The sequence below is a fragment of the Schistocerca piceifrons genome, chromosome 7 (assembly GCF_021461385.2).
Source record: "Schistocerca piceifrons isolate TAMUIC-IGC-003096 chromosome 7, iqSchPice1.1, whole genome shotgun sequence".
NCBI classification, from domain to species: Eukaryota; Metazoa; Arthropoda; class Insecta; order Orthoptera; family Acrididae; genus Schistocerca; species Schistocerca piceifrons.
The window spans coordinates 113,454,059-113,480,626 of NC_060144.1; the positions used below are offsets into that span (position 1 = coordinate 113,454,059).

At 42.4% G+C, this 26,568-nt stretch overlaps 1 protein-coding gene across 2 annotated transcripts in view; it reads right to left on the bottom strand.

Annotated features, from left to right (window-relative positions):
* LOC124804668 (semaphorin-2A-like) overlaps window positions 1–26,568 on the bottom strand; it is a 1,059,692-nt gene that overhangs the window by 195,570 nt on the left and 837,554 nt on the right. For both annotated transcript variants that reach the window (XM_047264910.1, XM_047264909.1), the window contains 2 exons: window positions 22,009–22,071; window positions 12,236–12,343 (listed from right to left, as the gene is read on the bottom strand). In XM_047264910.1, the coding sequence (XP_047120866.1) occupies window positions 12,236–12,343; window positions 22,009–22,071 (171 nt within the window). The remainder of the gene's footprint in view (window positions 1–12,235; window positions 12,344–22,008; window positions 22,072–26,568) is intronic.

Genomic DNA, 26,568 nt, shown 5'->3' on the forward strand with positions numbered 1-26,568 from the left:
ATTCCATTTCTGAAATGATAGTTTGCTGCATTCATAGAAATACTTCGAAATTGTTTTCGTACATGTGCCAAACAGGTGTATCGAGTAGTAAAACAATGGGTACCGAAGTTTGCTTCTGGAGCTATAAAACGGTCAATTAGAGTAACCGCCTTTGTTCTAGTAACAGCTGACATGATCAAAACGAACTGGTGCTGAGTATGGGAATGAATGCTAACACGGGTATTTCACGGTTGTATCCCATCACTGATATAAGTATGTTGAACAAGTAGTAAACGAAGCAAAGGAGAAATTTGGAAAGGGAACTACAGCTAAGATACAAGAAACAAAACCTTTAATGTTTGCCGGTGATTTTCTCAGAGATGGCAAAGGACTGGGGAATGCAGCTGAGCGGAAGGATTAGTGTATTGAAAAATGGTTATTAGATAAACACCACTAAAGTAAATCAAGGGTAATGAAATTTAGTCGAAATAAATCAGGCGGCTGTGTGGGAATTAAAATAGGAAATGAAACAATAAAGGTAATAAACCATATTTTTTTATTTGAGAAGTAAGATAATTGACGATGGCCGGTGTAGAGAGGACATCAATAGCCAGAAAAGCATTTAAGAAAAAAAGGAAATGTTTTAACGTCGAATACAAACTTAAATGCTACGAAATTTTTCTGATGGTATTTGGAGTGCAGCCCGGAGCGGGCGTGTAAAGTGGACGATAAACAGTTCAAACATAAAGAGAACAGAAGACTTCTAAATGTGACGCTACAGAAGAATGGTGAAAAGTAAATGAGTGTATGGAATAACTAATGAGGAGATACTGAATCGAACTATGGAAAGAAGAAATTTGTGGCAAAACGTAACTAAGGGAATAAAAGGGGTTGGTTGATTCGACATATTCTGAGGCACCAAGGAATCATCAGTTTCTCAATGGAAAGAAAGGTGGGTGGGTGTGTGTGTGGAGGGGGGGGGGGGATGGGATAAAAATTGAAAAGGTAGCCCGAAGCATGAACACTCTAAGCAGATTCCAATGGCTGTAGGTTGCAGTACTGGTATAGAATGTAATGGCTTGAACAAGACAGACGAGCGTGAAGAGCTCTCAAACCAATCTTCTTACCGAAGACAACATCAACAGCAACCTGCAAAATTCATCACAAATCCAATATAGCAGTCTTTTAACTTTAGTGCAGAGTAAATTAATGTTGCAAACAACAACGAAGTGAAAATGTAAGATTGTTCTTTGTTAGCTCTCTCTCTATAGTTTTGGATTGATAAAATATATCCAGGGTTACAGAGATACTAGCAGTTCGCCAACTGTTAATATTACGAAATTTTGAGAGCAAAACAATATTACATCGGTCACCAACGGTCTATCTGAAGACGAATGCTGGAAAGAAAAACTTTGATCATAATGAAGCTACCTTATTATAAACTGTCGCAAAAAAGTGTATGTATTACTAAATTTGTGCTGTAGCCTGTGTCGGGCAAATGAACGGCCAGAAGCAGTTGCTAACTTGTTATCATTATACGTAAACGGCATGTTGTTACTATAGACTGTTAAATAGTAGGTGGAACGTAATTTACATGATGTTTCTGCGGACGGTTCGCATCGTCAGGGTGGTTCTGCCGCAGTGCGCTGTCAGTTGAAAACACGGAACTCTCGCTGTAGGGAATACTCATCCGCGCATGCTGCGATATGCAGTAACAACGGAAATATCAGCTTTTATTACGACTAGGCGTTTCTGCTGCTACCACCACATCGGGGTGGCATGTTCGTATTTCGCGGCTGTCCCCTGGGCACCACATTCATGATGTTTAGTTGCTCAGTTTGATGGCGATGGTGTCATTGTCCGACATACGTATTGATTATACACGAAAAACTCGTTTGCGACGACCATTTGCAGATGCCTACATTTGAAGCTTACAAGTGCCGGCTTGAAACGTTTAGAGGCAGCTAACAAGTCACGGTAAAATACTCTCGATTTCTATGCTTTGAGCATGGTATGATCTACGTATGGCAATAAATAAATGAATAGATGGTGGTTTGGAGAACGTAGAATAAAAGAGGAAAAAAATTGAAACAGGGAACAACCCCATCTTTAACGAGTAGAGGTTGCACTTGATCGATGCATTTTCAGGAAAGTAACACATGTAGGCAACTGCAATTTTGTTAGCAAGAGCTTTAAATACACCTAAAATGTGTCCAGAGCCATAGACACCTAAACTCTTCACACATTACAAAGAACAAGCGTAAACTATACCGGTACCTTCACATCCTCTTATCAATACGTCCTGGGTACGTTCAATAAAAACTCTCATTTTCTAAAAACTTATTCCACTGGTTTAGAAATTCAAATTTTTGTTACTTTCAATATGCTTGCCGTCAAATGAGAGACTTGTGTCATCTCCGTTGACACTTCCACAAGAGATGGTGACGGGCACACTTTTTCAAGGAATTTAAAATCATCTTTAAAGCTTTCAGTTCCAAAGTTTCACTATAAAAAACACTTCCTCAAACGTCCTTTTACGCATTAACACAGAGGGAACACTCGGACAGTGGCAATTCTGGGCTGTAAGTTGGGGGGGCGTAACCTAGAAATGCCTTTTATGGTCAAAAATCTCCTCACACTTTGGACTACGAAAGGCCTGACATTATACTAATGAAACTTTCTTCTCTCATAAAGTCCATACCCTTTCTTTCTACATCTACATCTAAATGGATACTCTGTAAATTACATTTAAGTGTCTGGCAGAGGGGTTCATCGAACCACCCTCACAATTCTCTAATAGTCCAATTTCGTACAGCGCGCGGAAAAAACGAACACCTATATCTTTCCGTACGGAATCTGATTTCCCTTATTTTATCGTGGTGGTCGTTTCTTCCTATGTACGTCCGTGTCAACAAAATATTTTCGCATTCGGAGGAGAGAGCTGGTGATCGGAATTTCGTGAGGAGTTTCCGTCACTGCCGGACGTGGTGACCAAGCGGTTCTAGGTGCAACAGTCTGGAACCACGCGACCGCTACGGTTGCAGGTTCGAATCCTGCCTCGGGCATGGATGTGCGTGATGTCCTTAGGTTAGTTAGGTTTAAGTAGTTCTAAGTTCTAGGGGACTGATGACCTCAGAAGTTAAGACCCATAGTGCCCAGAGCCATTTGAACCATTTTAGAGTCCGTCACTACGAAATATGTCTTTGTTTTAATGATTTCCATCTCAAATCCTGTGTCATTTCAGTGACACTCTCTCCCATATTTCACGATAATACAAAACGTGCTGTCCTTCTTTGAACTTTTCCGATGTACCCCGTCAATCGTATCTGGTAAGGATCCCACACCGCGCAGCAATAGTCTAAAAGAGGACGGACAAGCGTAGTGTAGGCAGTCTCCTTAGTAGATCTGTTACATTTTCTTAGTGTCCTGCCAATAAAACACAGTATTTGGTTATCCTTCCCCACAAAATTTTCTATGTGTTCCTTCCAATTTAAGTTGTTCGTAATTGTAGTTCCTAGGTATTTAGTTGAATTTACAGCCTTTAGGTTTGACTGACTTATTGTGTAACCGAAGTTTAACAGATTCCTTTTAGCACTCATGTGGATGACCTCACACTTTTCGTTATTTAGGGCTACCTGCCAATTTTCGCACCATTCAGATATCTTTTCTAAATCGTTTTGCAAACTGTTTTGATCCTCTGATGACTTTATTAACCATAAACGACAGCGTCATCTGCAAACAACCTAAGGCGGCTGCTGAGATTGTCTCCCAAATCGTTTATGTAGATAAGGAACTACAAAGGGCCTGAAACACTACCTGTGGTATGTGATCCTTTATCTTCTGGCTAAGGACCAGTCTGTAGTATGCTGCAGTCTCTGTAGTATCTCTTGGAGCGGTGTGAGTGTACACCATGGCTATGAAATCCAACACTGTGAAGACCACGATCTAGTTCACCGACTTCTGTACGTGCATTTTTTTGTGACAGTTCCGTAACTGAGATTTGTCTCCCTCTAGGAGATAACGGGCCCTGCTCCTCCTTGCTATTTGCAACTTTTCCGGGAAATCGCAAATGCCTTCAGCGAACGATAACAAGCTCGGCGAGATAAATCGAGCACACGAAAAGCTTTCTTCGTTTCATCACGTGTTGGAGAAGCATTTATGTTCAGGCAAGCGCAAAATTTTACCAAATAACTTCGCCCACGAAACTCAGTCTACTGAAGTTTCGAAGCGCCAGTAATGACCAACCATTTCCGTTCACTGTTGCAACTCAGCCAAAAGAGCGGGATGTACGACATGGCGGCTGTCTCCAAGTTCTAGCATGCAGTTCTCCCAGACGGTGACACACAGCTTCCCTACTGACTGCACGCAGTTCAGAGAGCTTATTTAACGTCACTAATACTTTCGGCATCAGATCTCTCTAAAAACTTGCTGCAGTGTCCTCGGCACTCCGCGACGTGGTACAGTAATTCTACCGAATTGTCATACAGCTTTCCTGAATACAAGGATATTCAGCTGCCCCTACCTCTGGAGTCTATGCAGCCAAAAACGCCTTCAATTACCACACGCAAGAGTTTCAAGCTCTCTCGCTCGAGTAGTCCTGCAATAAGAATGAACAGGATCTTTTTGTAGCAAATTTAACGTAGTTACATTTTGTACTGGGATACGTTTTCGCTAGAGACCACGGTTTTCATATTATTCAGTCCGCATCTCGTGGTCGTGCGGTAGCGTTCTCGCTTCCCACGCCCGGATTCCCGGGTTCGATTCCCGGCGGGGTCAGGGATTTTCTCCGCCTCGTGATGGCTGGGTGTTGTGTGCTGTCCTTAGGTTAGTTAGGTTTAAGTAGTTCTAAGTTCTAGGGGACTGATGACCATAGATGTTAAGTCCCATAGTGCTCAGAGCCATTTGAACCATTTCATATTATTCAAGAAAAACGCGTATGAAGGTCACTTTTGTACGTTTTTCTTGAATAACTCGAAAACTATGGCCTCTAGTGTAAATGCGTTTCAGTACAAAATTTAACTACACTAAACTCCCTACAAAATGGTTTTGTTATTTTTTCTGTAGGTCTAATAGTTTGTGCATAGCGGATGAGAAAATATGAAAGTCTTGTACGTCATATTTGAAGGAGTTGCAGGTTGCATAAAACTCAGTAATACGGGCAACTGAATCAGCCTATACAGGGTGGTCCATTGATAGTGACCGGGCCAGATATCTCACGAAATAAGCATCAAACTAAAAAACTACAAAGAACGAAACTCGTCTAGCTTGAAGGGGGAAACCAGATGGCGCTATGGTTGGCCCGCTAGATGGCGCTGCCATAGGTCAAACGGATATCAACTGCGGTTTTTTAAATAAGAACCCCCATTTTTTATTACATATTCGTGTAGAACGTAAAGAAATATGAATGTTTTATTTGGACCACTTTTTTCGCTTTGTGACAGATGGCGCTGTAATAGTCATAAACGTATAAGTACGTGGTATCACGTAACATTCCGCCAATGTGGGCGGTATTTGCTTCGTGATACATTACCCGTGTTAAAATGGACCGTTTACCAATTGCGGAAAAGGTCGATATCGTGCTGATGTATGGCTATTGTGAACAAAATGCCCAACGGGCGTGTTCTATGCATGCTGCTCGGTGTCCTGGACGACATCATCCAAGTGTCCGGACCGTTCGTCGGATAGTTACGTTATTTAAGGAAACAGGAAGTGCTCAGCCACATGTGAAACGTCAACCACGACCTGCAACAAATGATGATGCCCAAGTAGGTGTTTTAGCTACTGTCGCGGCTAATCCGCACATCAGTAGCATACAAACTGCGCGAGAATCAGGAATCTCAAAAACGTCGGTGATGAGAGGAATGTCGTTACACGTATTGCCGAATGCATTGAGGTTTACGGACATCATTTGAGCATTTATTGCATTAATGTTGTATTTACAGGTAACCATGCTGTAACAGCATGAGTTCTCAGAAATGATAAGTTCACGAAGGTACATGTATCTCATTGGAACAACCGAAATAAAATGTTCAAATGTACTTACGTTCTGTATTTTAATTTAAAAAACATACCTGTTACCAACTGTTCGTCTAAAACTGTGAGCCATGTGTTTGTGACTATTACAGCGTCATCTATCACTAAGCGAAAAAAGTAGTCCAACTAAAACATTCATATTTCTTTACGTACTACACGAATATGTAATAAAAAATGGGGGTTCCTCTTTAAAAAACCGCAGTTGATATGCGTTTGACCTATAGCAGCGCCATCTAGCGGGCCAGCCATAGCACCATCTGGTTTCCCTCTTCAAGCTAGAAAAGTTCGTTCTTCGTAGTTTTTTCGTTTGAACGCTTATTTTGTGAGATTTTTGGCCCGGTCACGATCAATGGACCACCCTGTATACACTACGTGTCTCCCCTATGGGTCATCAGACATATTTTCTCTGGTGTTTGGGAAGGTATTTACAATTCTGGTTTGCAACGTGTAACTGCTGTCAGCCTAAACGAATCGTGCTCCTCACGTCTTTCAAACGTCACCCATCGTCCACGGGATGCATTCGTTTCTTCCCTATTTCAAACAAAATTATTGTAGATCGGAATCTTATGTGCCCACTCGATAGAGCACTACCAGATTAGTCTAGTACGATATTGTTTTAGAGATATGTGATAACAGAAACAATAAGACAGGAGAATAGTCAGCAGCGATTGAGCAGCGCACTTTCTCGTGGTCGTAGCAGTCGGACCGAGCTAGGATCGCTGCTGAGGTCCTCGTTATTCCTCGTGTTTCACTGGCCCCGTTAATAAATACCAGTAAAAAAAAATCCTATTCGACTAGTCTTGGTGCGCCATATCGAATGGACACGTAAAATTCTGATATAAAAACCGTTTTGTCTGTAACGAGAAACAAACCGACGATTTCCATTGACGCTGGACGTGCATGAAAGAGAAGTGACGAGCATCTTGTGTTTGGGCTGCCTCCAGGTACACGTTGCGAAAAAGAAATTGCGAATATATGCCTAACATCAGACAAAATGCGCCTGACGACTCTTAGGAGAGATACCCCTTATTTGCTGCAAATTAAGCTTCAACGATAAATGCTGTTTAATTACGGGCGAAATATCAGTTTCAAATATAAGTTTAGAAAATATTACTTTCAAACTGTTGCTCAATGTTGTAAGAAGGACGACAAGTGGAGAGAAATCATTTCTATTAAATATTTATGCAACAATTTGTTACATATCGTCTTCAAAGAACTTGCGAACCAGCGCCTGCGTTCTAAAGTTCGCAGTACCCAGACGATTAAGGTGAAAGAGGCGTAGCCGGCGAACAAATGTTTAAGACGCACAGCATTCACAACCCGCCACTGTCACAGAAAGAGGAGAATATTTAAACGATTTACTTGTTAGTTTTTGCGTTGTATCAATTTTCGACTGACGTGTTCCGTATTGGCGCCAAAGTAGGGTTACTGAGGTTAATTAATTCGTATTTGACAAGACAGAAAGGTTATTCAACGAGGCGCAATGCGTATTTCATTGTTCTCAGAATATAAACAGATTTCTAGTTCAGTGTTCAATTTTTTTATTTTGCTGAATGAATATCTATGTACGTATTTCTTTTCAACTAATTGCTTAGTGTGCACTTTCCTTTTCAGTATTAACGGCTACGTGAAGCTGGAGCCGTCACTCATTCTCCGTTTTTTGTATTCTGCATCCCCCCCCCCCCCCCCCCCCCCCGGAGTTTAGCGACCCCCAGAGCGGTGCGACACTATTAACAGAAGTTCGATACGGTCCCAGTTATATCTCTCTTATGCTGCTTAATTAGTGTTTCCATGTGATTTTCATTTTAAGCCCCTAACACCAGTGTGTCACCCATCGTATCGCATAAAAACTTTTACTTACAGCTCGTGTCGCAATACTTCATTTTTTTAAAAAAAGAAAAAGGAAACGGGAGACGGCACAATACTAAAATGCATGGTATGTTTGCTTTCTTTCTTTCAGAAAAAATATTTGCACTTCCTAATTGTTACACAGTATCCCAGGTGAAACAATGAGTGGAATTTTCCTTTTGTTTGATGAAGACAGATACCGAGCCACTTTTTAAAACTATTGTTTATGTCAAGATGCGTTGCAGGCCTTCCGTCTCCCTTCCCCCTCTTTAATCGGATTGCTATTTACATCTTAGGTCAATATAGCACATTTATCAAATGCATTTTAAGCGATGCAACTGCCTTTTGAATTGTATTTTCCGCCTTCATATGCAGAGCACAAACACTTTTGCGACTACCGAGGCAGTGATGCAGAGTAGCATTCTCCATGTGGCGACTATTTGTAATAGTAAACCGCAGTTACCATAGACCACGGTCCTGCCGCATAACACGACCGTCTCATACACAACTAGCATTCAAACGCGATTTCCTAATACACACAGTGTTTGTGACGTTGCTCCTATCTTCTGTGTGCACTTGCACTCAAATTCTAATCATTTCCACATTCAACCATGTAGTACAATTTGTGACATCCCCCCTTTACTGTGTATAAATTTAGTAACAAGCGCTTCTCGCTTCCCCCATTCCACTTCTTCCGATTCCTGCGTCTCCTTCTTGTAATTCTTTGACAGCTATCGTGTCCGGGCCCTTCGACTCCAATTCGTCCACGCTTTCCGAAAGAGCAGCCATCAAGTATATAATTAAGGCGAGGACGGCCAATGATCTCTTCAGTGTGGATACACACTAGGCTCGTACTCTTACGGGAGTCGGTGAAATACCGTCGAGTAATGAGGATAATGGACAAGGAGCTCTACATCAGTAGTGTTTGGATAAGTTGGTAATTTGGTTGCGACGGGGGATGCGCTAGGGTAGTCCGGGTAGCTGCGATAACCATTGCGTCCGAATGGCTTATTGGTCAAAGCATCGGCCTAGTAAGCAGGAGACCTAGGTTCGAATCTCAGTCCGGCACAAATTTTCAACTTCCCCACTGATTTAAATCAATGCCCATTCAACGCCAATTTCTCTAATTTCTTTGTGTCTTTCTTCTTTCCGCTAGGGTCCACTGCCACACTTTACTTGACCATCTGCTATCGCCCGTCCTTTCTAGACGTCGATGCCATTTTAGGCGTTTCATTTCTAAGGTGTTTATTACCAATTTGTTGATATTCGTAGCCACACTTACGTTGGTATTTGGTACACGGTCCAGCTTGAAGCTGCCACAAAGTTGTCTCCTAAAGTCCGTCTCTAGCGCCAAAACATGTTTCTCTAACATATGTTTATTACCCGTACTCCGTACGTAATGATGTTTACAGTCATTGAAAGATATATCATCTCCTTGATCTTTTCTGTTATTTTGTTACTAGCTGACAAACCCGGCTTTGCCCAGGCATTCATTTTGCCAGTTTTCTGTTAGAAACGAAGCCTTTAGGTACTCCTGCAGTAGACTCGCTGTGAGATGATCCTGGACAGTTGCTGTACGCTGAATGCAGTTGCTTCGTGTAGCTGCAACGCGATATCGTAAAAGTCTCTATGGCAATGCATCTTCATAGCCGTAAGATTTTTTTCCTGTAGCCGTTTGCTCTTCGTAGTTGCTAGGTGTCGAAACTACTGCCAGGTGTCATGGATTTCCTTACGTTGAAGAGATTATATGAGCGTCGTAGTAGTAAAGAATTAATGTATTAAGGCTTCATGCATGATGTAACATTTTCCTCCCATCTCAGTGTTTATGACGTCATATCTTGCAAACTCTGATAGGTAGGTGGTTATTGTTGGCACCACAACAATGGTTGCCTGACAGTAAGCGACATGTCCTCAAGTTTGTTTGAAGTTGGCTTCGAGGTTTGTGGCGGGGGGGGGGGGGGGGGGGGGGGGGGGAGATGTGGAACATACATACAAACATACATACATCCGTTTTTGTAATATGTATCGATTCATAAGGACCGAATTCCGTCATTGCACGGCCCTCCTGCCCTGCCCTATTTTATAATTTACATCATCTTTACTTTTTCCGTTTGATGATATCGTAACTCACAGGAACTTAAAAGACTTACATCCCCCGATCTTACTGCCTCCATACTACAGATTCTCTAAGTTATTGTCACCAACTTCCAGGTATTCGGTATTTGTCAAGTTAGTTGTGAGGTTCCATCTTTCATACTTCTTTTGGAACTTACGAAACAGGAACTCACCATCATCCTGGTCTTCTGTTACAATAACATGGTCATCGGCGAGAACGGTGGCTGCCAATAGTAGTGTTACTACATCACGGTCAGCCAATATCAAGAGAGCATTTTCTCTTCATCTTTTAGGATATCTCGGAGGGACTTGCAAAAGCAAGGCAAACCGCTCCAACGTGTCCGGTGGACACGAAACCTATGCTCGTAATTTTCTCTGGCAATTCAATTTGGGGAAAAGGAAGGTCGGCGTTTCACGACTAGCTAATGGCGGAGTTTACGAAGGATGAAGAAGGAATTCAGCTGCGTCCTTTCATACTATCTCGATATTTCCCTTATGCAAGAAGAGAGAAAACTTACTCTGAGTGGCCCAGTGGGGTTTGATGTGACAAATTTTCACTGCACCACCTCGCTCGGCAAGGTCTGAACAGACACCTGCGAATCGAGTATCATCGAGATCTATAACTTACACCCAATAAGGACCTGAGTGAGTATCCGTTCAATGGAAAGCACCACATAACATCAAATATTTAGTATTCTGGGGGCGGCGAAAGGCAAAGTGACAGCGGTATATGTTTTCACGATTAAAGTAGATGTTGTTTCGTAATGACGTCAATTCCCAACCAAAGTGGTGGCAATTAGGTGCACGTATATATTACTTTCTGTTTACAGTCGTCACCTTTCTATTTCGTCTTCAAAAAAGTGGTGCAGTGCTCAGAAAATAGGTTCTAATTCGTCATATCAAGCCCAGCTGGTCCATCCATAATAAGTTTTCTGTGTTCTTTCCTAATGGAAATACCGACGCGGCTGAATTCTTTCTTCATCCTTCGTAAACTCCGCCATTAACTAGTCGTGAAACGCTGACCTTCCTTTTCTTCAAAATTGAAGAACCACAGACAATTACGAGCAAAGGTTTCGTGACCACCAGACACGTTGCAGCGGCTTGCCTTGCATTTGCAAGTCCCTCCGGGATATCCTAAAAGATGAAGAGAAAACGCTGTCTTGATAATGTGCTGACAGTCACGTAGTAAAACTACTATTAGCAGCCACACTTATCGCACTTTTGATTTCTGTGACAACTGTAAACTGAGTTTCATTTCGTGCTACGTTATTTCATCCTTCAGTACATACGTTTCATATAGACCCTAAGGCAAAAGATACGGAATGAATAGCCCAGGCTGAAATATTTCCCTTTTGTAGGTGAACCCTTAACTTTATTTATGATTTACTTCGTAAAAGGATATAAAAATGTGTGTCGAATGATGTTATAACAGGGCGAAACTGCAATCGTCCCCCCACAACTGTGGGTTCTTTCAGTGCTTTGGGAGATGGTTCATTTTTAATTACAACAGATTAAATGTTAAATCACTTTATCACATGACTAAATAAAATGGTTTATCTAACTTGAGACAGTTCGTTGACAAAGGAGAGCGTAGAATATTTCCAACTGTCATTGACTATGAAAGCGTCACTTGATGGATACAATCACAAACTATTCTCTTGAAGCATGAAATTCAACACTACCATAACTACATATTTCACTGCGACTTCGACTAACACTGTCCTACTAGATGATGTTGACTGCGGAAGGAGAGGTCAGAAACTGGGGTATGGCTCTGGTCTATATTCAGCTCAGTACGAGGGCACCGCTCTTCTGAGATGGGAGTCGTGACCTCCAGAACCATACCACAAATTAATCAGAGGAATTAGTTCCATTAACATTATTTACAAGCCAAGCTGTTCATAGATACAACGAAAACGTATTCTTAATATCGAACACAAGTAACTACTGAAGGCCTCCTTTGTAGTACTCGCAGACACACGTATGTCGAAGTACGGAGCGTATTGCCAATGAGAAAATTATCACCGTAATAGAATCACAGTGATCCCACGAGGCTGGGCGATGACTGAATGATAAAATTAACACTCAGCACCATTCAAGATTAAGGCCAAATAGTGTGCTCCACAATTTTTGATTTTGTACGAGTATGAGAGACTTCCAGATGAGATGAAAATTAAATTGCCGGTAATGTCATAGTTTTTCGAGGCAAAGTACATGCATTACTCTGTGAAAGTAAAGTATGAAATATATCTGTACTCACGTAAATAACCCAGTCCTTCGGACTGTGTGCATTGGTCCCGCACACATAGAGACGGTTTCCGTTACCCATTGGCTGGATGACGCGTATATGATTGCGGCAGTCGAAGTGCTGTAACAAAAAGATAGTTTAAAAAAAATAGGCAAAATCAAAACTTACCTGCAAAAGGAAAAATGTGTAGAATTTGAGCTCGTTGAATCTATTTAATAAATAGGGCAAACCTCAAGATTAGAAAAATTTAAAATAATGCTACACTGTTTACGTATGTAAGTTCTGAAAAACCAAGATAAAACGACAAGTGAAAATATTAGAGAATAATGGGTGAAAATGAAAAATTACAGCTACGGTCGCAGGTTCGAATCCTGCCTCGGGCGTGGATGTTTGTGATGTCCTTAGGTTAGTTAGGTTTAACTAGTTCTAAGTTCTAGGGGACTAATGACCTCAGCAGTTGAGTCCCATAGTGCTCAGAGCCATTTGAACCATTTGAAAAATTACAACGAGGCGGCCTTTCAAACACAGGGAGGCGGAAGTTTTCAGGAAACCGAAATGATGTAGCTCATTTAAATTTAATAACCGAAGAGAATGGGGTACAACTTTATAGCAGCCCATAGTACAATACACAAGGAAACATAGATAAGGTAAGAGAACAACAACGAAATAATTGTGTTGATCCAATAACTACGGAACTTCTGCACTTCGCTACGTACGCTGAAGGAGGCCTATTGTATTTCAGAGATATACTGTGCGTTGTGGTCTTCAGTCCGAAAATGGTTCCATGCAGCTCTCTACACTATCCTATCTTGCGCAAGTCTCTTTATCTCCGAATAACTACTGTAATTTACTAGTGTATCCGTTTGAACCTCCTTACTATAGTCATCAGTCGGTCTCCCTCCACAATTTTCACCCCCCCCCCCTCTCTTTTGTACACACACACTTGCTTCCAAAATTCCAAAATCAAACTGACGCATCCTTGATGGCTCATGTGTGTCCTATCAATCGATCTCTTCTTCTAGTCAAGTTTTGCCATAAATTTTTTCTCCTTGTTTCTATTTTATACCTCCTCATTAGTTAGTCGATCCACCCACCAGGTCTTCAGTATTCTTCGCTTGCATCACATTTCAAAAGTTTGTATTATCTTCTTGTCTGAACTGCTTATTGTCCAACAGACTTCGTTTCACCTTCTTTCAATTGTACAGTCCATACTAACACCGTCAGAAAGGAGTCCGTAACACTTTAATTAAACTTTAAATGTTAACAAATTCCTCTTTCTCAGTAGTGCTTTCCTAGCTATAATATGTTTGCAATGTACCAGGTGGCTATAATTAAAGTGGAGATACTCACAGAGATCATGTGTGGTCTGTAATTATAGTAGGGCAGCTAAAGTCGGTAGATATTCTAATGCGTTGTTGCGAAACTGATTTACGCTGTAAAAAAAAATGTTTCCCATTTTGGCCACGGGGTAGCAAATTTGTTCTACGAATGCGAGAAAGGCGTATAGATGTGCTTCCATATGTAATTGATCAGGAACGGAACATCGGCAGAAAATTTCAGCCAAGTCAGAAAGGCATAATTTTGATTATATTAGAACAAATAAGCCCCCGGTCACCAATATTAAGTCAAAATTGACCAGGTTTCGACGCTACTATGAGCGTCGTCTTCAGAATTATACTAGTGTTCTAAAACATATTAGGTATATAATACTTTAATAAAATTAAATTTTGTACTGACTGGAAAAGATGCAGTACTTACAAGTCACATATTAAAAAAGATCTAAGCCGGAAAGGCGACGTCATGAATAGTTGTAAGTAAGATGGCGAGCCGCTAAGGGCTGCTCGTACTTTAGTGAACAAGGGTTGCAACAATATTTGTGACCGAGGGCTTATTTGTTCTAATATAATTCTGACACGGTCACTGAACCTTAGCAGCTATGTTCAAAGTTTCGCATAATTTTGATTTTATTATTAACCAGTGCTTCCACAATTTGTTCAATATGGGCACCGGAGACGTGGGCAAAATGCTGTGAGGCGCCAGATTTGCACCTGGTGGCCAAAGCTGGAACTTATTTTTTTCTAGTGGCAATTGGCTCCACATTAAAGCATTAACATATCTACCAAGTTTTGCTGACATACGTTGATTATATCCCACACTGCACCTCCATAAGTAGCCGCATTTCAATTATAATTACCCAGTATATCGTCTACTTCATCCATCATCATTTATTTTGCTGCCCACATAGTGAAACTCGTCTACTGCTTTTCATGTCTCACTTACTAACCTAATTGCCTCACTGTCGTCTTGTTTAATTCGATTACATTCCATTATTCCTGTCTTCTTTCTGCTGATGTTCCTTTTACATCCTCCTTTCAAGACACTGTTCACCCATTCAGCTGTTCTTCCAAATCCTTCGCTGTCTCTGACATAATTACAATGTCATCGACAAACTTCAAAGTTTTAGTTTCTTCTCCAAATTTTTCTACCGTTTCCTTCACCGCTTGCTTCATGTTCGTATTGAATGACATCCGGGTTAGGCTGCAACCCTCTCTCACTCCCTTCTAAACCACTGGTTTCCTTTCGTGCTCTTCCACTCTTATAAAATCAGTCTGGTTTCTGTACGCGCTGTAAACAATATTACGCTCCTTGTATTCTATACCTTCTACATTCAGAATTTCAAAGAATGTATTCCAGTCAACGTTGCCAAATGCTTTCTCCGTATAACTCTTCTTAAAAGTTTTTTTATGATTATGTGATGCCGTACTCGAAAAATACTTGGTGGTAAATGAAAACCGTCCCAACATTTTTGTCGACTCTTAATCTTGTCTTGAGGATGACGAGGATGAAAACACAAAACGTTGAATCGAGACGCCCCGAGAAAATTTCATCATAAAGCATGCGGAAAAACACTGGATTCTCTTACGACAATAGTTGGAAAAATTAACATAGTTTTAGATCCTCGCCCAGCAATAGCTGTGTGTTCTTGTTAAATAATTTTGGAGCTTCTCCAGGACCGTTAAGGACGGTGTCACTGATTACTTTCATTTTTGTAATCTCAATTTATTCCGTGAGGTGAAGTTTCCGTCAATGCGCTTGCATTGCCTGCTGGTTATTCTTCACTTTATTTCACTAAATTAATAAAGGGAGTAAATATGACTGTCATTTATGAACTAAACTTTTAAGAAAGGAGAACATTCACTTATGGTAGTTTCTTTTAAACCAAGTTTTCAAGCTCATCACAATGAAGAACACCGATGCATCGCGAAGAAACACTTTGAAAACTGGTAGCGCAGTACAAATGCGAGACGATACACACCGTCGGACAGCAGTAATCAGATAACAAGCTGTAACATTGCTAAACACTTCTCGAGCAGACAGATATGAACATGACAGATTAGATTAAAAATCGACAGCATTCAATTAAGCAGGCGACTGTCCCGTACAGTGCAGGGGTCAATTATGAGGGAAACTAGTCGTGAGTAATTAAACTGCGTCCAGTGCCACGCCCTCCTTACATCTCTCCCTTGCACTGCCCCCCCCCCCCTTCCACACACATACGCGCACACACACACACACGCACACACACACACACACACACACACACACACACACTGATCTCTGCGACGCAATTCCTGCGTCCTGGTGCCGATTTTTCACTCACCGTGGTAGATCGCAGGTCACTTGGTGCTCAGTTTGGTACGCAGTTCGGACGCCGAAGCGTACACCCAATGCATCGTCGATTTTGCTTTTTTTTTTCAAAATTCTAATACCTAGTTTAGGCAAATACTCCTGTAGTACAGCGCGCTTCTCATGCGTTTTCGAGAAATCGCGTTTCATGTTTTTACAAGCCTGTTCAACACAGTCGGGGGTGCTATATGTCGTACTGTGATGTTAAGCAAATAAGGTGGCAGGCTAGGAGTATGACCATTCCACGGTCGACTCTCGTCAACTGTTTTTATCATCCACGAAACATGTTTTCGCTACAACGAAGGATGTTTCTTCGGAAACAACAATAATGATGACAATAATTATAATGGTAAACTCGTGCCGAAGTGCGATTAGGGAAAGTGACGAAGTGATTTATTTACCGATATATTCGTGTGCTTATTAAAAAATTATGTCAGTGAAGGAATTATATTTGTAGTTTCTTTTTTGTTATCGGTGGGCAGACAGAATTTGGCGTGGTATCTGTCATAAAAGCATACATAACATTGTACTCGCTAGCACCAAGCATATTTATAAATGCCACTTCATTACAAGCACGTTTTATTTTCATTAATGGTAGCGTAAAAAGACATCAGAAAAGTATTTACAACAGAAGTTCAGATTTTTTTTTGTGCAAACCATGTATACCGTAATAGCCATGAAAACCAAAACTGTGAAGAGCAGTATGTCTTCACGAGACATTTTTCTCTGCTGCAATTACTACAGGAAATTTTTGACTTGACGTTAAAGCAATACATTGCATGGCAAATGTATCCCGGTATGACTGCAAAGACGGGGCCCCGTGGCAGCCAAACATGAACCCGCCAAAGAGCGGCGAGCCTCCCTGGGGGTGGGGGGTAATTATTGATAACCTATATAATCAGTATTAGAATTTTGCAAAATTGTGATAATAGAAATGATCCTTTGAAAATAATTTAGTTTCGTGCCTGTAACAGAAACCAATCATTTCACGCCTCAGGGGGTAATTACCACCAGGTTGGGAGCCAATGGTCTAGTGCATACCTTCTTACGTGGCATTTTGGATTTACTCTACATGTGAAACGTATCATAAAGGATGGCGTTATCTGTCTGGGACGCACTACCACACCAAAAGTAATTTATTGTTATTACTTCCAGCCAAGCACTGGCTTCAACCTAGTTCACATATTACCCATAATGTTCCACAATTTCAGTTATAGGATTCTTAGTGTTGTGAGGGAACGTAGGACACACAGTTCTGACAGTGAACGGTGGCCGTAAATGTACTGTTTCGAAGTAAAATAAAGTTCAAGATCGCTTTCATATCACTCTCCTCACGGTACGCACACAGCTGTGTGTTCTACCGAAATCATTTCCCGTGATGACCCTGCTGTTCGCTGCACGATATGTATCGGCGAGGCATGGTTTCGGACGTATGGTACGCAGACCCTAGTGTACGCCCTTGGTACATCACAGACAACAGTCCTAATTGCGAAAGTACCAGTTTCTTGAAGCCGTTGTTGTAGGCGGACAAAAATGTTAAGTGATGGACTGAGGCGATCCAGAAAACGATCTCGATGCGTATGTTTTGCAACTCCACAATTACGTACAGTACCGTGAAGCGGGAGACTTGAAAGCAATCCGATCTTGATAACTAGTTTTGGACATGGGTTCCTTAGCAGTAATTCCCCTCTATAATCCCTAGAAGCCTGTAATAGGAACTGTGGAACACTTCGTAGACAGTAGCAGTATAAAAAGAGGCGGGAAATAAAGTTTTGTCAATAGAAAAGCAGTAAACATCAGAATGGGTCAATTAGGAGAGCTAAGTAACGCTCTAGATGGACTAGCCATTGGACCACGCCTAAATGACACATGTATCACTGACATTTCAGCCGTCCTGAGGATGCCCACATCGAATGTTGCTGATGTGAGTGTGAAGTGGAAACGCAAAAAAAACAGTCGCAGCTAAAACAAGAGCAGGCAGACAGCATGTACTGAGGGGTACGGTCCGCCACATATTTCGGAGGGTGGTTTTAAAAAACCGCATGAAATCAGCGGAAAGAATCACTTTTGAGTTCCAATGTGCTATCAGCAGTGAAGATAAAACAATGTGGGTAGAAAGTTAAAAAGAGTGGGATACAATAGTCGAACAGCTCGTCATATGTCGGACCACAGTGCTGTGTGATAGACTGAGGTGATCCGGAAAACGTTCTCGATTCTTGAACTGTACCATTACATTTCGTACCGTAAAGCAGGCGATTTGAAAGTGATACCATATTCACACTTAAGTTATATCCAAACGGTACATTTCCGTACATGGTTTCCTCAATCAAAACTTACACTACTAATTGCACTCTACAACAACTAGAAGCCTATAACAGGAACTGTGAAACATCCGGCATACGTAGTGACCAGGTAAGAATGTGGGTAGCGGGAGGACGCGCATTGGTAAGGGGCAGTCGGTATGCCAGGTTATGCTCTGCCAATAGCGTCACTCTGCCTCAAGTGCCTGCAGCGTAATATTCGGCGCTCGCATAGAATATTTACCGCAGATTTTTACATTAGTTCAGATATGGCGAGTGTTTGTAGCCACTGTCACGTTCACCATGGGTGACATAAAGCGCACAGGACAGCTATTATGTGAAGGAAAGACAGGGATAATTTTTCGAGTATACGATTTTTTCCAAAGAATGAGAAACGAAAAGAGTGAACCAATGAGGCAATTACCCCAGCGTTGCCAGTTACCACGGCAGACTGCGGCTGGCAGTGATTGGAAAAACAGGTCGGTTAAAACCAGTATCAGTACAGGGCTATTACAAATGATTGAAGCGATTTCATAAATTCACTGCAGCTCCATTCATTGACATATGGTCACGACACACTACAGATACGTAGAAAAACTCATAAAGTTTTGTTCGGCTGAAGCCGCACTTCAGGTTTCTGCCGCCAGAGCGCTCGAGAGCGCAGTGAGACAAAATGGCGACAGGAGACGAGAAAGCGTATGTCGTGCTTGAAATGCACTCACATCAGTCAGTCATAACAGTGCAACGACACTTCAGGACGAAGTTCAACAAAGATCCACCAACTGCTAACTCCATTCGGCGATGGTATGCGCAGTTTAAAGCTTCTGGATGCCTCTGTAAGGGGAAATCAACGGGTCGGCCTGCAGTGAGCGAAGAAACGGTTGAACGCGTGCGGGCAAGTTTCACGCGTAGCCCGCGGAAGTCGACGAATAAAGCAAGCAGGGAGCTAAACGTACCACAGCCGAAGGTTTGGAAAATCTTACGGAAAAGGCTAAAGCAGAAGCCTTACCGTTTCGAACTCATTGATGGGGACATGCTGCGCCGAGTGTGGGAGGAACTTGATTATCGGCTATCGTCTGCCGACTCAAACATTTGTGAATGCCTAAAAAAACTTTTTGAGTTTTTGTATGTGTGTGCAAAGCATTGTGAAAATACCTCAAATAATAAAGTTATTGTAGAGCTGTGAAATCGCTTCAATCATTTGTAATAACCCTGTATTTTAATTCTGAATCAGCGGTGTTCTTATCTGTTTGGTCCCGGTTGTAACAGGTGTTCTCTCTTTTTTTATTATCACTAATAGCCGAATAAAAATCCGAAACATCAATTAGCCATAGCAGCAGGGCTAAAAATTTGGTTTTTTAAATAAATCTTTAAAAAACGAGTAATTTTTATTCTTAAAATTTCTCTTGTATCATTACACAAAATGGAAAAAGTGATCAATGCTACTTCAATAGCTTCGCCATCAAATGCTACTTCAATAGCTTCGCCATCAAAAACGGGAAACAATCACATGGCATAAGAATTGGTACTGCACCGCTGTTACCAAGTGACGTGGGTTATAAAATGGTACGCCTGTACATGCAGTGTACAAGACTTGTCCCATGTGCTCTACATGGTTGTTTCGCGCTGTCATTGTCGGATATTTGTTGTAGTACACAGCGGCAACATCCCTAGTCTGGAAGTACTTTACGAAGTACGGTACCAGTTAAGTACTGTGCTCCAGTTCCTTTAAAAGGCCATGAACAGGAGAAGCCACAACAAAGGAAAAAACGTAACAAATCATTCATAGTTTACAATAAAAATTGAAAGTAGATCATCCACTACCTGTGTAACATTACGTAATACGACTTTATTTGCTTGTAGCCAACGGACAAATTAACATGAGAAATATAGTTCTTCAACTTCTGTTATCACCCTTAACACTGACTATTCCTAATGCCCAAATAGTTGCAAACAGATTGGAATCGATAGGAGAATAATGGTGACCTTTTGCAGTGTTAAACAACTTATCGCTTTTCGTGAACAGCAGCGAACAGCGGACGGAACTAAATTTGCTTATTTAGTAATTTGATTCTATTTATCTTGATACAGAGGCAGTAAAAATTTTTGAACCTTTGAGTGATTTCTACATTTATTCCAGGAAATAATACGAATAAAAAACCGAAAATCTGTTAGTTCAGAAACCGGTTGTTCTGATCGGTTTTAACACCCAGGTTACACTGGCGTTGGGAAAACCGATATAACTGAAAACTGGTAGTTTCAGCGAGAACCAGCATCCCCTAGCGGCTGGGGACAGAGTCAGGCAGCACACCGGTGATGCCGCAACTTATCTTCCGGCCGTCTTTGCGCAGAAAGTATCACACGCCTTGTATCTTACATTCACACTACTATAACATCTGTAGTAGTAGAGACAGGAGACGACACAAGCTGCTTGGCCAATGAGAACAACACTGTCAAATGAGTGGATATTCCACTCTACAGCAGTTTTGGAACTTTCCGATAGATTAAAAATATGTGGGGACCGGTGCTCGAACCTAGTTCCTTGTCTTTCTGATTGAGCTATGTAGACGCGTCCCGGACTCTTGTTCACAGCTTTGCCTGGGTGGACTAGCAATTCTGGAAGAAACGCTTTTGCAAAGATATAGCTTAGAGGACTGTTTCTGGAAGAAATCTGCGAACGTGATCGTGAGTCGGGCCTGGATAACTCAGTCAGTAACAGTATCCCCGCGAAAGGCAAGGTGTCACCTTCGAGTCACAGTCTGGCACACAGTTGTAATCTGCCCAGAATACCGCCAGATTATTGTCCACTGATGTGTATGAAAAAGTTATTTACATCGTACAAATCGACAATGGACGAACACTAGCTGTGTCATTGTAAGCACTTTTGAAGAAATGTAAAGAAAATCACGAATCGGATTATGTGTCTTATTGTTCGTCGTGCTGCGACGAAAATGGGTTAGAAACAAAAAGCTGTGTGCTGGGGCGGCACTTGTTGCCCACCGAGTATCCGGTTGGCTTTCAGAGGGAGATCTCCAGGAACTGAGTCATATGAACATGTCTCACTAAAAGATACTAGCTTTTTTCCATGCCCTTCAGTCTCCGCAGAGGGTCTGCGACGTTTTCAAAAGGTTCAAATGGCTCTGAGCACTATGGGACTCAACTGCCGAGGTCATTAGTCCCCTAGAACTTAGAACTAGTTAAACCTAACTAACCTAAGGACATCACAAACATCCATGCCCGAGGCAGGATTCGAACCTGCGACCGTAGCGGTCTTGCGGTTCCAGACTGCAGCGCCTTTAACCACACGGCCACTTCGGCCGGCTCTGCGACGTTTTCGTGAGTCTAGCTCCCAGGGGGGAGAGATTCCAACCGAGAGACTAGGGAGGTGGGATAGTTCACATTTAGGGCAACATTTGAAACCTAAATCAGAAAAGTGAGACAAAGTTTGAATATGATTCCTCTGATAAGAGAGCTCAATGTGTCAACAACGTCGTCGCTCTATTCTTCCGATTTCTGCTCCAATGTAGTGGTAGGAAGTTTTCTTTTCTTGTGGAAAGGGAAATCATAGCCTAATATCACTCACAAGACCAGAAGACCCGGAAGAAGTGTACATACTCCACTCATGATACCACTGAGGCCAAGTCGTGTATCTCAGATCCTGGAAGCTGTAGCAGACATCAACATTTACACTACCAAAATCAATTATGAGTCCTACTAGAATAGAAGCCGTGAGCACAAACAGATAATCAATAACAGAGTGTTACGCTATGAAGTTCTACGCCCACTGCTCTTACTTACCTCAGATTTGCCTTTGGAGACGCAGTTAGCCACATGACTCGCTTCCATCACCAAAGAATCTTTCTGAAAAAAAAAGAAAAAGAATTTATTGTAATATATAGGCCTGTAAAACAAAACAAAAAAAACATTACAACGGGCAATACTAATACCAGCTACTGACGACCTTGACCAAGCAAAGTGTATCCTTGACAACAAGGGTAGCATTGTACCGTGTAGGGCTTCGGGTACAATCTCTCTCTCTCTCTCTCTCACACACACACACACACACACACACACACACACAAAATGGTTCAAATGGCTCTGAGCACTATGGGACTTAACTTCTGAGGTCATCAGTCCCCTAGACCTTAGAACTACTTAAACCTAACTAACCTAAGGACATCACACACAGCCATGCCCCAGGCAGGATTCGAACCTGCGATCGTAGCGGTCGCGCGGTTCCAGACTGTAGCGCCTAGAGCCGCTCGGTCAACCCGGCCGGCACACACACACACACACACACACACACACACACAGAGAGAGAGAGAGAGAGAGAGACAGAGAGACAGAGAGGTGGGAGTGAGAACTGAGAGCACTTAACGACTTCCAACAAACTTTGCACGTAATTTCAAATCTTTCCGAAACATGTCCCCTCTGGTAAGCCCAGTCCCTCACCCTCCATACGCAAAAAAATTATGAAATGAAAAATAAAACTGTGGTTACTACATTTTCGCTGTTCATACGGTAAAACTTCAGCTTCATCAATAAGTTTACTAATTCTTTACTGGTAACTCTATTCGCAACAGATTTTTTTTTTTTTTTTTTTTTTTGCGGACTGAATCCACTAATACCACTGAATGTCCCCGCGAAATTATATCATTGCACGATACATAGTTTAAAAGACATGTCATAAACAATGAGATGTATGACAAACCAGCTTTTCTTAAAACGGAATGAAAATTACGCAGACTAGACTTGTCCATTGTTTAATCATGACTTCTTCATCAATCTAGAGGTAAACAACTCGAAACTAATATAACTAACACAATTGCGGTTTATGTCTTCAGTCTTGGAGGTTTTACATTACTAACGTCAATTATTTAACGCATTAATTCATTTGAAAGGTTACCTTTCAAATGAATTAATGCGTTAAATAATCTGATGCTTTTTTATACATGAGAGTTCAATTCTTTAAAGAAGCGTGGGATTGCGGGTAATTTTAGGAATAGTCATAAGTACAATCCTCTGAAGGTAGTACAGAAAGCGCTGAAACACATTTAATGGTGATCTTCATTAGGCAGAACTTTTTCCCCAAAAGAGACTGTTCTGAGCCCTCCCTACTCTAGCCATACCTGAAGAACACTTAGAGATAAGGAGTAGTTACGCTGGCAGAAAAGTGCTCGTCCGCAGTGTGAGATAGCGTGCGCCAGGAAATAGGCACTGATCCAGGGCGGGCAGCACCTGTGAAAAGGCGAGGGCGGTGCTATTTCAGGGGAGGAGGCGAACGTTCGCCGCCTCCGGACGGCCAGCACCCTCACCCCGTGCGGTGCCGGTGTTAACCCTTGCGGCGCACGCCGAAAATCCAGCCACCCGCCATATATCCACCGGCCTCATAACTCACCCCCTTCCAGCACCGGGCGGCGTAGACGGTCCTTTTACAGGGGCGCCGAGGCTTCCGCTAGCGCGTGGCTGCCGCCGTAACACTATAGCCGGCCCGGGGTCGGGCGGAGGGTGCTTTTTTCCCAATCCGCACTAGTGGTGTTGGGACGAGCGATTGCCGAAGAGCCAAACGATACGGCCTCCGCCGTCTGACCCGACACTACCGGCCGCCCTTCAGCCAACAGCCCTTCCGTGCCCTCCCGTCCTTCGCCACTTCCTTCTCTCCACCCACCCTCCAGCAGCTTTCCGGGAAGAAAGGAGTAAGCAGTGTGTTTCCCCTTCCAAACACACACACACACACACACAAACACACACTCACACCCACCGGTTTCCCAAAGCCCCCTTCTCCCACTGTGGGCCACCAGACGGGAGTCACGCCCTCGTCCCACTCCGACGCTCATTCCTCCACGGAGAGCTGGAATTTTTATTACGGATATACATACGAAAGCAGGGCCACGAGGTCCAAGGTGGGGGTGGAAAACTACGAGACCGATAAATTGTCAAAGCAACCAAATACTCTCATTTCTATTCCGTCCGCGCGTTCAGATATCATTCCTTCCATGTTCCTCCGGATTGTATGCTTCTGAAACCTCTGAATTATTACATTTTTGTCAGCTGCTACAAGTAGCTCTATAAGTTATCTATTTCTTCCTGAAACATTCCCCAAGTCACCGCACAGTGTGAGGAGTTGTTCCACGATAATTTTCTATACCCCTCCTCACTCCCCGTACTTTCCGTTTTTCTCCCCTATTGCTTACATGTTCTGAAATTTAATGCTTTTTTCTTCGTTGTCAGAGGAGTTAAAACATGAAAAAAAACTTGGCTGTACATTTATCTTTCGTCATTTTTCGGCTTTTTCGGCCTACAGTAGGTGAACGTGCAGCCAGGTTTCTTTAGACTTTAAGGATATCAGAACACGTAAACCACAGGGGATAAAGCACTGTAAGTAAACTGCACATCATATTTATAAAGATAAGCGGTGTTTGATAGATAAACAGTAAAACTTATAAATGTATTATGCATGTCATATTTCTAGAATGACCACTGAGAATGCCTTGTAAATAAAACTGAATGTTTCTGACGTAAAGCACTATTAAGCTGCGGTATATTTAAGATGGGAAAAACGATAATAACTGATATATAATAGCTGCTGCGGAAGATGGCCGTATAGACAGATATTCCACTAAGAGATAGAACACAGGCTAGGATTGAGCGGACGGAATATCAAATCGTCGTGTTCTCTAAAGGGAGGCAAGTAGGAGTCGGCTACAAGCCATTTCCGGAAATAACCTAAAACTTAAATGTAGATTGTCCGATGGGGATTTCAATCACCAAGTTCCTGACTAGGAGACTTGTGAGGAGGCGAGCAGATCTTCGTTGCATATTCTCTGTCGCTCCTGCGATTCTGCCAATAAACACTGCTGTGCCCTCCAGAAGATATGTAGCGTGGAATACACAGAAGACCGTCGAACTGCCTACGACTAAGGCAGAACTTGCTTAAGGATCAGCTCTGTAAGATGGCGCACATCACAAAGACTATGTTATGCATCCGTGTGACGTCATGAAAATAATTCCCAAATGGACAGGCCTCCACGAAACGGGAATAGAAGCAGATATAATGCTCCTGTCAGCAGTTGGACAGTACATACCGTCAGTGCATTCCCTCAGTGTAGGGCAATCTACAGTCGCCACGAAGGAGAGACAAACTGGACATTATGCAAGTGATCTTTGCCACACACAGTCTTCATACTCCGCCGCGCGAGGTAGCCATGCGGTGATGGGCGCCTTGCCAAGGTTCGCCCTCCCCCCCTCCCGCCCGTCGGAGGTTCGAGTCCTCCCTCGGGCATGGGTGTGTGTGTTGTCCTTAGCGTAAGTTATTTTAAGTCAGACTAAGTAGTGTGTAAGCCTAGGGACCAATGACCTCAGAAGTTCGGTCCCATAGGAACTTACCACAAATTTTCTTCATTCTCTAATGTGCAATTTCTTTCAGTAAGTTATTGTAAACTATTGCTAATTTGTGTTGCTACCTATTTTTGCCATTCCTGTTGCCTAGCCCTGTTTGGCCCAGTGACAAAGCCGTGTAGTTACTACTTACAAGTAAGCGGCCTCATAACAGCAGCTACTGTCAGTGGTAAGCGTTCACCTCCTGCCACACTTACCTATTTGACACTAAGCGCATTTAAGGATATCATCAAGGTACTTGCATTCGCCACTGTTAGAAGTACGTGGTTCTTCCTCCTTCAGTAACGCCGGACTGTTCCAGATACAGTGTGTTCCATCAAATGGAACACAAGCGCTTCTCGAAAACCAGTTTGACAGTACGTGGGTAGGCTGCGATCATCGCGTGATACTACAGCCTCTTTCTCGGACAGTTTGGCGTGTAGTGTACGTGTTGTAATCGAGAGTAGACCAGCCGACTTTGTACATACCTCAAAAAGAGGCCCGAAAAAACCTTTAGCATTTCAGACCGATGGGCCAGCAACATCTGCGGTACTGCGACTGGCTGTTGCAGTCTTTGCATGCTGCAGAGGCTGATCCTGAAATGCTCCTTGTTTTATTATGATGCATAGCTGCAATTATTAGCGTACGTAAACACTCAGAAACGTCAATTTTAGAGTTCTGAAAATATTACATCAAGAGCCTCTGACAGACGTAAAAACAGGAGTGGTGTACAACACAAGTTATTGGGTGATCTTCTTCCCACCAAACCATTACGTCTGACATATACGTCACTCATTTTTTTCAGAGATCCAACAGCTAACGAAAGGACCTATAATTATATCACACGTGAAGATACAATGCGTCTATGACGGTATAACGAGGGTAATTACTACCACCGAAAACACTTTCCCGTATTACGAGGACAATTCCTGTCATCCAGATCATCTTTCAGTTTTCTAAGGATACTTCCTATACAGGGAA